General features: G+C 47.9%; 1 protein-coding gene across 1 annotated transcript in view; it reads right to left on the bottom strand.

Moving 5' to 3' along the window:
* Positions 1–12,917, bottom strand: part of LOC135535094 (shaker-related potassium channel tsha2-like) — a 37,407-nt gene extending 24,490 nt beyond the window's left edge. The window contains exon 1 of the mRNA XM_064961817.1: positions 8,140–12,917. Coding sequence (XP_064817889.1) covers positions 10,651–12,144 — 1,494 coding nt within the window. The 5' untranslated portion in view covers positions 12,145–12,917 and the 3' untranslated portion in view covers positions 8,140–10,650. The remainder of the gene's footprint in view (positions 1–8,139) is intronic.
* Positions 12,918–13,722: the final 805 nt, after the last annotated feature.

The following is a 13,722-nucleotide window of genomic DNA, read 5'->3' as shown; positions in this document are numbered from 1 at the left end:
AGAAGGCCTAAAAAAATGAACACCAATCAGAAAGAAGGCCTAACAAATAGTCAACCGGCGTTAAATCCTGGACGAATCTTTATCGTTCTGATAGATCCAATGGAAAGACAATGTGTTCCGTTGAGCCCATTTTCCTGTAACGTTTAACGGGAGGGACACACGTTTAACGGGAGGGACAAACGACAGGAAGAAGCAAGAGAATGAAAGAGTCGCAGGAGTAAAATGAAAGCAATCAATCAAGAGAGATTTAAGTGTTGAGTAGATTTTGCCACCCCTCACACACAGGAAATAAATGACTGAAAAAAGACAGATGCTCAGGTGGGCGGGGAATGTTGCTATAGTTACTGAGACAGCTGCCTTATCACTTCTGACAGGAAGACACACACACACACTATACACACTATACACACAAAGACAGTAACATTAGCATAACCCTGCCCTGTTACCAGCAGCACAGTCATCTGCTGGGTTCTCTACAGATATACAGTGGGGCAAAAAAGTATTTAGTCAGCCACCAATTGTGCAAGTTCTCCCACTTAAAAAGATGAGAGAGGCCTGTAATTTTCATCATAGGTACATTTCAACTATGGCAGACAAAATGAGGAGAAAAAATCCAAAAAATCACATTGTAGGATTTTTAATTAATTAATTTGCCATTTCTACAGGTAACGAGTGGAGGACAGAGGAGCTGTGAGAGCCAGAAATCTTGCTTGTTTGTAGGTGACCAAATACTTATTTTCCACCATAATAATCTGTAGGGAACCCACCACTGTACCCAGACAGACACTATATCTGTAGGGAACCCACCACGGTACCCAGACAGATACTATATCTGTAGGGAACCCAGGGGAACCCACCATTGTACCCAGACAGACACTATATCTGTATTGAACCCACCACTGTACCCAGACAGACACTATATCTGTAGGGAACCCAGGGGATCCCACCACTGTACCCTGACAGACACTATATCTGTACGGAACCCAGGGGAACCCACCACTGTACGCAGACAGACACTATATCTGTACGGAACCCACCACTGTACCCAGACAGACACTATATCTGTAGGGAACCCACCACTGTACCCAGACAGACACTATATCTGTAGGGAACCCAGGGGAACCCAGGGGAACCAACCACTGTACCCAGACAGACACTATATCTGTAGGGAACCCACCACTGTACCCAGACAGATACTATATCTGTAGGGAACCCAGGGAACCCACCACTGTACCCAGACAGACACTATATCTGTAGGGAACCCACCACTGTACCCAGACAGATACTATATCTGTAGGGAACCCAGGGAACCCACCACTGTACCCAGACAGACACTATATCTGTAGGGAACCCACCACTGTACCCAGACAGATACTATATCTGTAGGGAACCCAGGGAACCCACCACTGTACCCAGACAGACACTATATCTGTAGGGAACCCACCACTGTACCCAGACAGATACTATATCTGTAGTGAAACCACCACGGCACCCAGACAGACACTATATCTGTAGGGAACCCACCACGGCACCCAGACAGATACTATATCTGTAGGGAACCCAGGGAACCCACCACTGTACCCAGACAGACACTATATCTGTAGGGAACCCAGGGAACCCACCACTGTATCCAGACAGATACTATATCTTTAGGGAACCCAGGGGAACCCACCACTGTACCCAGACAGATACTATATCTGTAGTGAAACCACCACGGCACCCAGACAGACACTATATCTGTAGGGAACCCAGGGAACCCACCACTGTACCCAGACAGACACTATATCTGTAGGGAACCCATCACTGTACCCAGACAGACACTATATATGTAGGGAACCCAGGGAACCCACCACTGTACCCAGACAGACACTATATCTGTAGGGAACCCACCACGGTACCCAGACAGACACTATATATGTAGGGAACCCAGGGGAACCCACCACTGTACCCAGACAGACACTATATCTGTAGGGAACCCACCAATGTACCCAGACAGACACTATATCTATAGGGAACCCAGGGGAACCCACCGCTGTACCCAGACAGACACTATATCTGTAGGGAACCCAGGGGATCCCACCACTGTACCCAGACAGACACTATATCTGTAGGGAACCCAGGGGAACCCACCACTGTACCCAGACAGACACTATATCTGTAGGGAACCCACCACGGTACCCAGACAGATACTATATCTTTAGGGAACCCAGGGGAACCCACCACTGTACCCAGACAGACACTATATCTGTAGGGAACCCACCACTGTACCCAGACAGATACTATATCTGTAGGGAACCCAGGGAACCCACCACTGTACCCAGACAGACACTATATCTATAGGGAACCCACCACTGTACCCAGACAGACACTATATCTGTAGGGAACCCAGGGAACCCACCACTGTACCCAGACAGACACTATATCTGTAGGGAACCCACCACTGTATCCAGACAGACACTATATCTGTAGGGAACCCAGGGAACCCACCACTGTACCCAGACAGACACTATATCTGTAGGGAACCCAGGGAACCCACCACTGTACCCAGACAGACACTATATCTGTAGGGAACCCACCACGGTACCCAGACAGACACTATATATGTAGGGAACCCAGGGGAACCCACCACTGTACCCAGACAGACACTATATCTGTAGGGAACCCACCAATGTACCCAGACAGACACTATATCGGTAGGGAACCCAGGGAACCCACCACTATACCCAGACAGACACTATATCTGTAGGGAACCCACCACTGTACCCAGACAGACACTATATCTGTAGGGAACCCAGGGGAACCCACCACTGTACCCAGACAGACACTATATCTGTAGGGAACCCACCACTGTACCCAGACAGACACTATATCTGTAGGGAACCCAGGGGAACCCACCACTGTACCCAGACAGACACTATATCTGTAGGGAACCCACCACTGTACCCAGACAGACACTATATCTGTAGGGAACCCAGGGGAACCCACCACTGTACCCAGACAGACACTATATCTGTAGGGAACCCAGGGGAACCCACCGCTGTACCCAGACAGACAATAACATCCTATTCTATGTTCACACTGCTCAGGGCCCTAGCAGACACTGACACCTAGCAGACAACCGTGGTACTGCCTCTGAGCCAGACCCACCCGGTAGGTACACGGTGTTGTCATAGGTAAATGACCTTCTGAGGGGTACAATGGCGCTGCAGCCTGAGATATCTGTCTGTCTGGACGGACGAGGATACAGGCTCCTTCTAGAAAAAGGGGAGAGGGAGGGTGTTTGACGACGCTGGGATGTAGAGACCAGGGAACAACAGGGATCTATACTCTATAGACTCTTTAACTGTTAGTGGGACGTTGTGCATTTAATAGGAGATCACAGTGGGACGTTGTGCATTTTATAGGAGAACACAGTGGGACGTTGTGCATTTAATAGGAGAACACAGTGGGACGTTGTGCATTTAATAGGAGAACACAGTGGGACGTTATGCATTTAATAGGAGAACACAGTGGGACGTTATGCATTTAATAGGAGAACACAGTGGGACGTTGTGCATTTAATAGGAGAACACAGTGGGACGTTGTGCATTTAATAGGAGAACACAGTGGGACGTTATGCATTTAATAGGAGAACACAGCCACTTCAGTGATTCAGATCTCTCTATTCATTAATCTGGCTACTGTTCTGTATCTGACTGTAGGTCTATATCTAGCTACCCCCCTGTATGTGACTGTAGGTCTATATCTAGCTACTGTTCTGTATCTGACTGTAGGTCTATATCTGGCTACTGTTCTGTATCTGACTGTAGGTCTATATCTAGCTACTGTTCTGTATCTGACTGTAGGTCTATATCTGGCTACGGTTCTGTATCTGACTGTAGGTCTATATCTGGCTACTGTTCTGTATCTGACTGTAGGTCTATATCTGGCTACTGTTCTGTATCTGACTGTAGGTCTATATCTGGCTACTGGTCTGTATCTGACTGTAGGTCTATATCTGGCTACTGTTCTGTATCTGACTGTAGGTCTATATCTGGCTACTGTTCTGTATCTGACTGTAGGTCTATATCTGGCTACTGTTCTGTATCTGACTGTAGGTCTATATCTGGCTACTGTTCTGTATCTGACTGTAGGTCTATATCTGGCTACTGTTCTGTATCTGACTGTAGGTCTATATCTAGCTACCCCCCTGTATGTGACTGTAGGTCTATATCTAGCTACTGTTCTGTATCTGACTGTAGGTCTATATCTAGCTACTGTTCTGTATCTGACTGTAGGTCTATATCTAGCTACTGTTCTGTATCTGACTGTAGGTCTATATCTAGCTACCCCCCTGTATATGACTGTAGGTCTATATCTAGCTACCCCCTGTATATGACTGTAGGTCTATATCTAGCTACTGTTCTGTATCTGACTGTAGGTCTATATCTAGCTACCCCCCTGTATATGACTACCCCCTTGTATATGACTGTAGGTCTATATCTTGCTACCCCCCTGTATATGACTGTATGTCTATATCTAGCTACCCCCCTGTATATGACTGTAGGTCTATATCTAGCTACCCCCCTGTATATGACTGTAGGTCTATATCTAGCTACTGTTCTGTATATGACTGTAGGTCTATATCTAGCTACTCCCCTGTATCTGACTGTAGGTCTATATCTAGCCACCCCCTATGTATCTGACTGTAGGTCTATATCTAGCTACTCCCCTGTATATGACTGTATGTCTCTATCTAGCTACTGTTCTGTATATGACTGTAGGTCTATATCTAGCTACTGTTCTGTATATGACTGTAGGTCTATATCTAGTTACTCCCCTGTATATGACTCAATGTCTCTATCTAGCTACTGTTCTGTATGTGACTGTAGGTCTATATCTAGCTACTCCCATGTATATGACTCAAGGTCTATATCTAGCTACCCCCTGTATCTGACTGAAGGTCTATATCTAGCTACCCCCCTGTATATGACTGTAGGTCTATATCTAGCTACTGTTAAATATCTGACTGTAGGTCTATATGTAGCTACTCCCCTGTATCTGACTGTAGGTCTATATCTAGCTACCCCCCTGAATATGAATGTAGGTCTATATCTAGCTACTGTTCTGTATATGACTGTAGGTCTATATCTAGCTACCCCCCTGTATATGACTTTTGGTCTATATCTAGCTACTCCTCCCTGTATATGAATGTAGGTCTATATCTAGGACCCCCTGTATATGACTGTAGGTCTATATCTAGCTACTGTTCTGTATATGACTGTAGGTCTATATCTAGCTACTCCCCTGTATATGACTCTAGGTCTACATCTAGCGACTCCCCTGTATCTTACTCTAGGTCTATATCTAGCTACTCCCCCCTGTATATGACTGTAGGTCTATTCTCTGTCTGGAAGGAGGCTGTAGGTCTATATCTAGCTACCCCCTGTATATGACTGTAGGTCTATATCTAGCTACCCCCCTGTATATGACTGTAGGTCTATATCTAGCTACCCCCCTGTATATGACTGTAGGTCTATGCTCTGTCTGGAAGGAGGAAGTAGGTCTATATCTAGCTACACCCCTGTATATGACTGTAGGTCTATGCTCTGTCTGGAAGGAGGCTGTAGGTCTATATCTAGCTACCCCCCTGTATATGACTGTAGGTCTATATCTAGCTACTCCCCTGTATATGACTGTAGGTCTATGCTCTGTCTGGAAGGAGGCTGTAGGTCTATATCTAGCTACCCCCCTGTATATGACTGTAGGTCTATATCTAGCTACCCCCCTGTATATGACTGTAGGTCTATATCTAGGACCCCCTGTATATGACTGTAGGTCTATATCTAGCTACCCCCTGTATATGACTGTAGGTCTATATCTAGCTACCCCCCTGTATATGACTGTAGGTCTATGCTCTGTCTGGAAGGAGGCTGTAGGTCTATATCTAGCTACCCCCCTGTATATGACTGTAGGTCTATATCTAGCTACCCCCCTGTATATGACTGTAGGTCTATGCTCTGTCTGGAAGGAGGCTGTAGGTCTATATCTAGCTACCCCCCTGTATATGACTGTAGGTCTATATCTAGCTACCCCCCTGTATATGACTTTAGGTCTATGCTCTGTATGGAAGGAGGCTGTAGGTCTATATCTAGCTACCCCCTGTATATGACTGTTGGTCTATATCTAGCTACCCCCCTGTATATGACTGTAGGTCTATGCTCTGTATGGAAGGAGGCTGTAGGTCAATATCTAGCTACCCCCCTGTATCTGATTGTAGGTCTATATCTAGCTACCCCCCTCTATATGACTGTAGGTCTATGCTCTGTCTGGAAGGAGGCTGTAGGTCTATATCTAGCTACTCCCTGTATATGACTGTAGGTCTATATCTAGCTACTCCCCTGTATATGACTGTAGGTCTGTATCTAGCTACTCCCCTGTATATGACTGTAGGTCTATATCTAGCTACTCCCTGTATATAACTGTAGGTCTATATCTAGCTACCCCCCTGTATCTGACTGTAGGTCTAGATCTAGCTACACCCCTGTATATAACTGTAGGTCTATATCTAGCTACTCCCCTGTATGTGACTGTAGGTCTATATCTAGCTACCCCCCTGTATCTGACTGTAGGTCTATATCTAGCTACCCCCCTGTATTTGACTGTAGGTCTATATCTAGCTACCCCCCTGTATATAACTGTAGGTCTATATCTAGCTACCCCCCTGTATCTGACTGTAGGTCTAGATCTAGCTACCCCCCTGTATATAACTGTAGGTCTATATCTAGCTACTCCCCTGTATGTGACTGTAGGTCTATATCTAGCTACCCCCCTGTATCTGACTGTAGGTCTAGATCTAGCTACACCCCTGTATATAACTGTAGGTCTATATCTAGCTACTCCCCTGTATGTGACTGTAGGTCTATATCTAGCTACCCCCCTGTATCTGACTGTAGGTCTATATCTAGCTACCCCCTGTATTTGACTGTAGGTCTATATCTAGCTACCCCCTGTATATAACTGTAGGTCTATATCTAGCTACCCCCTGTATCTGACTGTAGGTCTAGATCTAGCTACCCCCTGTATATAACTGTAGGTCTATATCTAGCTACTCCCCTGTATGTGACTGTAGGTCTATATCTAGCTACCCCCTGTATCTGACTGTAGGTCTATATCTAGCTACCCCCTGTATTTGACTGTAGGTCTATATCTAGCTACCCCCTGTATTTGACTGTAGGTCTATATCTAGCTACCCCCCTGTATTTGACTGTAGGTCTATATCTAGCTACCCCCTGTATCTGACTGTAGGTCTATATCTAGCTACCCCCTGTATATGACTGTAGGTCTATATCTAGCTACCCCCCTGTATATGACTGTAGGTCTATATCTAGCTACCCCTGTATATGACTGTAGGTCTATATCTAGCTACCCCCCTGTATCTGACTGTAGGTCTATATCTAGCTACTCCCCTGTATCTGACTGTAGGTCTATATCTAGCTACCCCCCTGTATCTGACTGTAGGTCTATATCTAGCTACTCCCCTGTATGTGACTGTAGGTCTATATCTAGCTACCCCCCTGTATCTGACTGTAGGTCTATATCTAGCTACCCCCCTGTATCTGACTGTAGGTCTATATCTAGCTACTCCCTGTATCTGACTGTAGGTCTATATCTAGCTACCCCCCTGTATCTGACTGTAGGTCTATATCTAGCTACCCCCCTGTATCTGACTGTAGGTCTATATCTAGCTACTCCCCTGTATGTGACTGTAGGTCTATATCTAGCTACCCCCCTGTATGTGACTGTAGGTCTATATCTAGCTACCCCCCTGTATCTGACTGTAGGTCTATATCTAGCTACCCCCCTGTATCTGACTGTAGGTCTATATCTAGCTACCCCCCTGTATCTGACTGTAGGTCTATATCTAGCTACTCCCCTGTATGTGACTGTAGGTCTATATCTAGCTACCCCCCTGTATGTGACTGTAGGTCTATATCTAGCTACCCCCCTGTATCTGACTGTAGGTCTATATCTAGCTACTCCCTGTATATAACTGTAGGTCTATATCTAGCTACCCCCCTGTATATGACTGTAGGTCTATGCTCTGTCTGGAAGGAGGCTGCAGGTTTATTGTGACGACGTTCCACTACTACAACTCACCTCCACGTGACTGTCTCTCCTGTAGTGGTCATCTTCCCACATCATACCTCCAGGAGACGTTGTAGTCCGGGCGTCTGAGCAGTTGGCCGCCCTGTTGCATCGTCCAAGGGTCTGTTGGTCTATGTCGTTTCTTTGCTATTGATTCCAACCTGATTGGCTTCTGCATCTGTCATCTGCAGCAGGTCCCCGCCCTCTCCCCCGGTAAATCCAACCAACGTGGGGGGGGGGGGGGCTCTGAGTCAGTCATCCGTACGCTCATGACGCGGTGATATCTGTCAGAATCTATTCCAAAGGTTCTATGATTCCACCTCTTTTAGCTGAGATGCACCACAGCATGGCTGGTAGAAAGGGGTTGGAGGGGGTTCAGTGGAATCAGGTGATAGGGGGATGGGGAATGGAGGGGGTCAGGTGATATGGTGATGGGGAATGGAGGGGTTCAGTGGAATCAGGTGATAGGGGGATGGGGAATGGAGGGGGCAGGTGACATGGTGATGGGGGAAGGGAGTTGGAGGGGGTCAGGTGACATGGGGATGGAGAAGGGGGATGGAGGGGGTCAGGTGACATGGTGATGGGGAAGGGGGTTGGAGGGGGTCAGGTGACATGGGGATGGAGAAGGGGGTTGGAGGGGGTCAGGTGACATGGTGATGGAGAAGGGGGATGGATGGGGTCAGGTGACATGGTGATGGAGAAGGGGGTTGGAGGGGGTCAGGTGACATGGTGATGGAGAAGGGGGATGGATGGGGTCAGGTGACATGGTGATGGAGAAGGGGGATGGACGGGGTTGGAGGGAGGCAGTGTTGTCAGGTAGTAATCCACTGTAGCGAAGTGATATGGTAATGACACTGTTTATTTAAGTGGCCAATAAGCTGTGGCCTTGGAGTCAGGGGAGGGTTTTTACCGATGACAATATGGGTTTCTACTGATTCTGGTATCATTATATTTCTGCCTGCAGTATTAGGTCTCTGTCTGTCTCTGCCTGTCTACACTACACCATATATAACCATTCATCCCAGGACATGGACATAGCTGCCAAAATCCTCTTGGTTATTATTGAATCATATTTCTACGTAACTCAAGTCGGGCGCTGTGTCGCAGGGTTCGTTGGGTTACAATGAAAACACCTTCAATCAGGTCGTAAGGCAAATCCTTCCATCCTCTGTTCTGCTTGACGTCAGACAATAACATCTTTCCCCTGTCAGAACAGTCTGGAAGGTTGCTATAGAAACTAACCGGCTTCCACACCACGTCTGCAGTTCCCGAACTCTCCACAAAGCGGCGCTCTGGGTCCATCTGACCGCCTGTCTGAACACTACAAGGTGCGCTTCTCATCCCCCCCTCGTCAACTTGTTAAACGCATTCATTCATGCATCTGTAATATCTCACGAAGAAGAATCATCTGAGAGACTTGATATTATTGAATGTTTTTCTTTTCTTCTAGTGCACTATTCACTAATAGAACCTACCTACTTATATAGTTTTGGTGAGATTGTATAATAAAAAATAATAAAATAAAATAAACGAAATGTTGTAAACAATGTCAATAGCATGATATTTGATTCATTCGATTCAAATTCGATGCTGTTCGTTATTGATCCGTACATATAAATCATTTGAATAGCGCCTGTGGTCATTTCAGAGGGCAATTGGGCTGTCGGTAATGTCTAGTATCCTCAATGGCTTGTCAAGGTGTGAATGGATGTGCAGCTCCCAGACCGGACACACACCATTTAGACGAGTGTGGTTCCGCTATCAAAGACAACGGCATCTCTGCATGGATGGAGAGACCTCTGTTATGCCCATTCCTCATCACAGTTGACCGAGAGGATAGAGGGTCTGCTGCCTGGCTGCCCAGTAAAACGCTCTCAGTAACGGTCTAATGGAAAAACACATTACGTGGATGTGGCGTACATAAATAGGGGGTTTGTGGGTCGAGTCACTGGGTGACCTTGGGGGGTTTTAAAAGTAATTACAATGCCCTGTAGGTATAAGATTCATTCAAGTAATTTTAGACAAACTGGTCCTATTATATTATATATCAACACCAAACACGGAAAATGTAAACTTTTAGAAAACGGAAGAAAAAAAATACAGACACGAAATTAGGCTGAATAAATGAGACATGAATTAGAGAGTAAAGCGCTACAATAGAGAGAGAGAGAGGGGGGGGTGATCATGGTTGTTGTTTATTTGTTTATGAGGCTAAATATAGCCTCATAATGATGTTTACAACCAACAAGCGAAGACGAGCTGTGCGCATAACGGAATACTGTTTTCAGGTGAGATCTCGAGTCACGTTATAATTCATCCACCATTATGACAATCTATTCAAAATTAATTCCTTCAGCATTATTAAGAGACACCGGAAATAAGAGAGAGCCAAACCTTACTCTAGCCAGAGCGCAGAATTGGAGATGTATGCTACTCACAGAAAGAAACGCATGGTTTCTCTGAATATCTTCAAGGCTAAGCTTGTTTTTTTCCATTGCCGGGTATTTTCTGTTTTCTCTATTATCATACATTAGTGAGTTTCCCCGTGTACGCTTTGTGTGGGCTACAGTGCGCTTTGTGTGGGCTGCAGTGCGCTTTTTGTGGGCTGCAATTGGTATATTTGATAGAATCAGCGTCCTCCGTGGCTATTAAGTCCGATTTGGAAAGCGATGATGGTTGGCTGTCACTGTTCTTTAATTCACCAAAAGACGGTTGCTGCTGCTGGCCACACGTCACGTGGGTGTATTGAAACTGTTCCTCGTGCTCGGTCTCCCGGTGATAGAAGTAGTTGAAGTTGGACACGATGACGGGGACCGGTAACGCGATGGTGAGCACACCGGCTATGGCGCAGAGAGACCCCACGATCTTTCCGCCGATGGTCACCGGGCACATGTCCCCGTAGCCAACGGTAGTCATGGAGACCACAGCCCACCAGAACGCGTCGGGGATCGAGCTGAAACCGGAGTCTGGATCGTCGGTTTCAGCGAAGTAGACAGCACTGGAGAAGAGGATGACTCCGATGAAGAGGAAGAAAATGAGCAACCCCAACTCTCTCATACTGGCTTTGAGGGTTTGTCCTAATATCTGAAGCCCCTTGGAGTGTCTGGACAGCTTGAAGATCCTGAACACCCTGACCAGCCGGATGACCCTGAGGATGGCCAGAGACATGGCTTGCTGTCCGTTTCCTTGGTGCTCCGCCAGCTCCAAGCCCAGGGTGATGAAATAGGGCATGATGGCCACAATGTCGATGGTGTTCATCATGTTTTTGAAAAAAGCAGGCTTGGAGGGGCAGGCTAGGAACCTGACGAACAACTCGAAGGAGAACCAGATGATACACAGGGTCTCCACTATGAAGAAAGGATCTGTGAATGGATTGGGCTTTTTAGAGCTGTTAGTTCCATTCGACGCCAGCTCAGTGTCCCAATGTTTCTCCTTTTCATCCCTAAACTCAGGCAGCGTCTCCAAACAGAAGATGACAATAGAAATTAAAATCACCAGAACAGAGACAATAGCTATCCCTCTGGCGGGTCCCGAACTCTCCGGGTATTCAAACAGAAGCCAGACCTGTCGTTGAAACTCATTATCTGGCAACGGTCGCTCCTCTTCTTTTATAAATCCCTCATCCTCCTTAAAATTCTCGATCACATCTTCTCCCAATTGGTAAAATTTGATCTCCTCCATAAATATGTCCAGGGGTACGTTGATGGGTCTCCGGAGGCGGCCGCCAGACTGGTAAAAGTAGAGGATGGCGTCGAAGCTGGGTCGGTTCCTGTCGAAGAAGTACTCGTTCCTCAGAGGGTCAAAGAAGCGCATTCTCTTCCTCGGATCCCCCAGTAAAGTGGTGGGGAACTGAGCAAGCGTTTTCAGCTGGGTTTCAAAGAGCAGCCCGGAGATGTTAATGACCACGCGCTCACAGCACTCCTGGTCCGTCCGCTGATCCGCCAGGTCGAACACATCTTGGGACAGGGCTGTTAGTGCCACAGTCTCATCGTGGTTCTCCCTGGGCACTACTGTCATGTTTCTCCCCTAAAGGGCAACAGCTTCTCTCTCCAAAGACCCCGCTAGTGTCCGTGTCGTAATCCCCTCTTTACTCGTGCGTTTTTTAGTCCTTCCGCGCTTTTTTGTGACCAACAAGACCAAGCAGTCACTTGTGGAATGATGAGAAGGGCTCCGCTCTCACTCTCTCTCTCTCTCTCTCTCTCTCTCTCTCGCTCTCGCTCTCTCTGTCTCCTCTCTGTGTCTCCTCTCGGTTTCTCCTCTCGGTGTCTCCTCTCTGTGTCTCCTCTCTCTCGGTGTCTCCTCTCTCTCGGTGTCTCCTCTCTGTGCCTCCTCTCGGTGTCTCCTCTCTGTGTCTCCTCTCTGTGTCTCCTCTCTCTCGGTGTCTCCTCTCTGTATCTCCTCTCTGTGCCTCCTCTCTGTGTCTCCTCTCTCCGTGCCTCGTCTCTGTGTCTCCTCTCTGTGCCTCCTCTCGGTGTCTCCTCTCTGTGCCTCCTCTCTGTGTCTCCTCTCTGTGCCTCCTCTCTGTGTCTCCTCTCTCCGTGCCTCGTCTCCGTGCCTCCTCTCTGTGTCTCCTCTCTGTGCCTCCTCTCTGTGTCTCCTCTCTGTGCCTCCTCTCTGTGTCTCCTCTCTGTGCCTCCTCTCTGTGCCTCCTCTCCGTGCCTCGTCTCAGCCTGTTTGTCTACTGACGGTTCTATTCCTTCTCTCACGTCTGAGGACGGCTTGTTTTTGTTTGTATTTTCCTCCCTGTACACAACAGCTTCTCCCATCCCTTCCCGTTGCACGCTGCTAGTCTGGACTATCGACTGTTACATTCACAGCATTTAAAATAGCAATGCCCTCCCCACGCTGACGTGTAGACGCTCTCTCACCCAAGAGAGAAAACACACATACATGCTTGGTGTCTGAATTGGATTCAACTGATATTTGAGTACATCTATTGACTGGAACCAATACAATATGCAATTTGATATTTACATATTTCTACATTTATATTTATACTTATCCAGAAAGACTTACAGTTGGAGCATTGATCTTAAGATAGCTAGGGGGTCACAGGCTGGGGGTCTAGGGGGTCACAAGCAGGGGGTCTAGGGGTCACAGGCAGGGGGTCTAGGGGGTCACAGGCAGGGGGTCTAGGGGGTCACAGGCAGGGGGTCTAGGGGTCACAGGCAGGGGGTCTAGGGGGTCACAGGCAGGGGGTCTAGGGGTCACAGGCAGGGGGTCTAGGGGTCACAGGCGGGTGGTCTAGGGGGTCACAGGCAGGTGGTCTAGGGGGTCACAAGCAGGGGGTCTAGGGGGTCACAGGCAGGGGGTCTAGGGGGTCACAGGCAGGTGGTCTAGGGGGTCACAGGCAGGGGGTCTAGGGGTCACAGGCAGGTGGTCTAGGGGGTCACAGGCAGGGGGTCACAGGCAGGGGGTCTAGGGGTCACTGGCTGGGGGTCTAGGGGGTCACAGGCAGGGGGTCTAGGGGGTCACAGGCTGGGGTCTAGGGGGTCACAGGCAGGGGGTCTAGGGGGTCACAGGCTGGGGTCTAGGGGGTCACAGGCAGGGGGTCTAGGGGGTCACAGGCAGGGGGTCTAGGGGGTCACAGGCAGG

The sequence above is a fragment of the Oncorhynchus masou genome, unplaced genomic scaffold (assembly GCF_036934945.1).
Source record: "Oncorhynchus masou masou isolate Uvic2021 unplaced genomic scaffold, UVic_Omas_1.1 unplaced_scaffold_443, whole genome shotgun sequence".
Lineage (NCBI taxonomy): Eukaryota > Metazoa > Chordata > Actinopteri > Salmoniformes > Salmonidae > Oncorhynchus > Oncorhynchus masou.
Note: the sequence above shows the minus strand (reverse complement) of the source record. Positions and strands in the feature narration are given on the sequence as shown.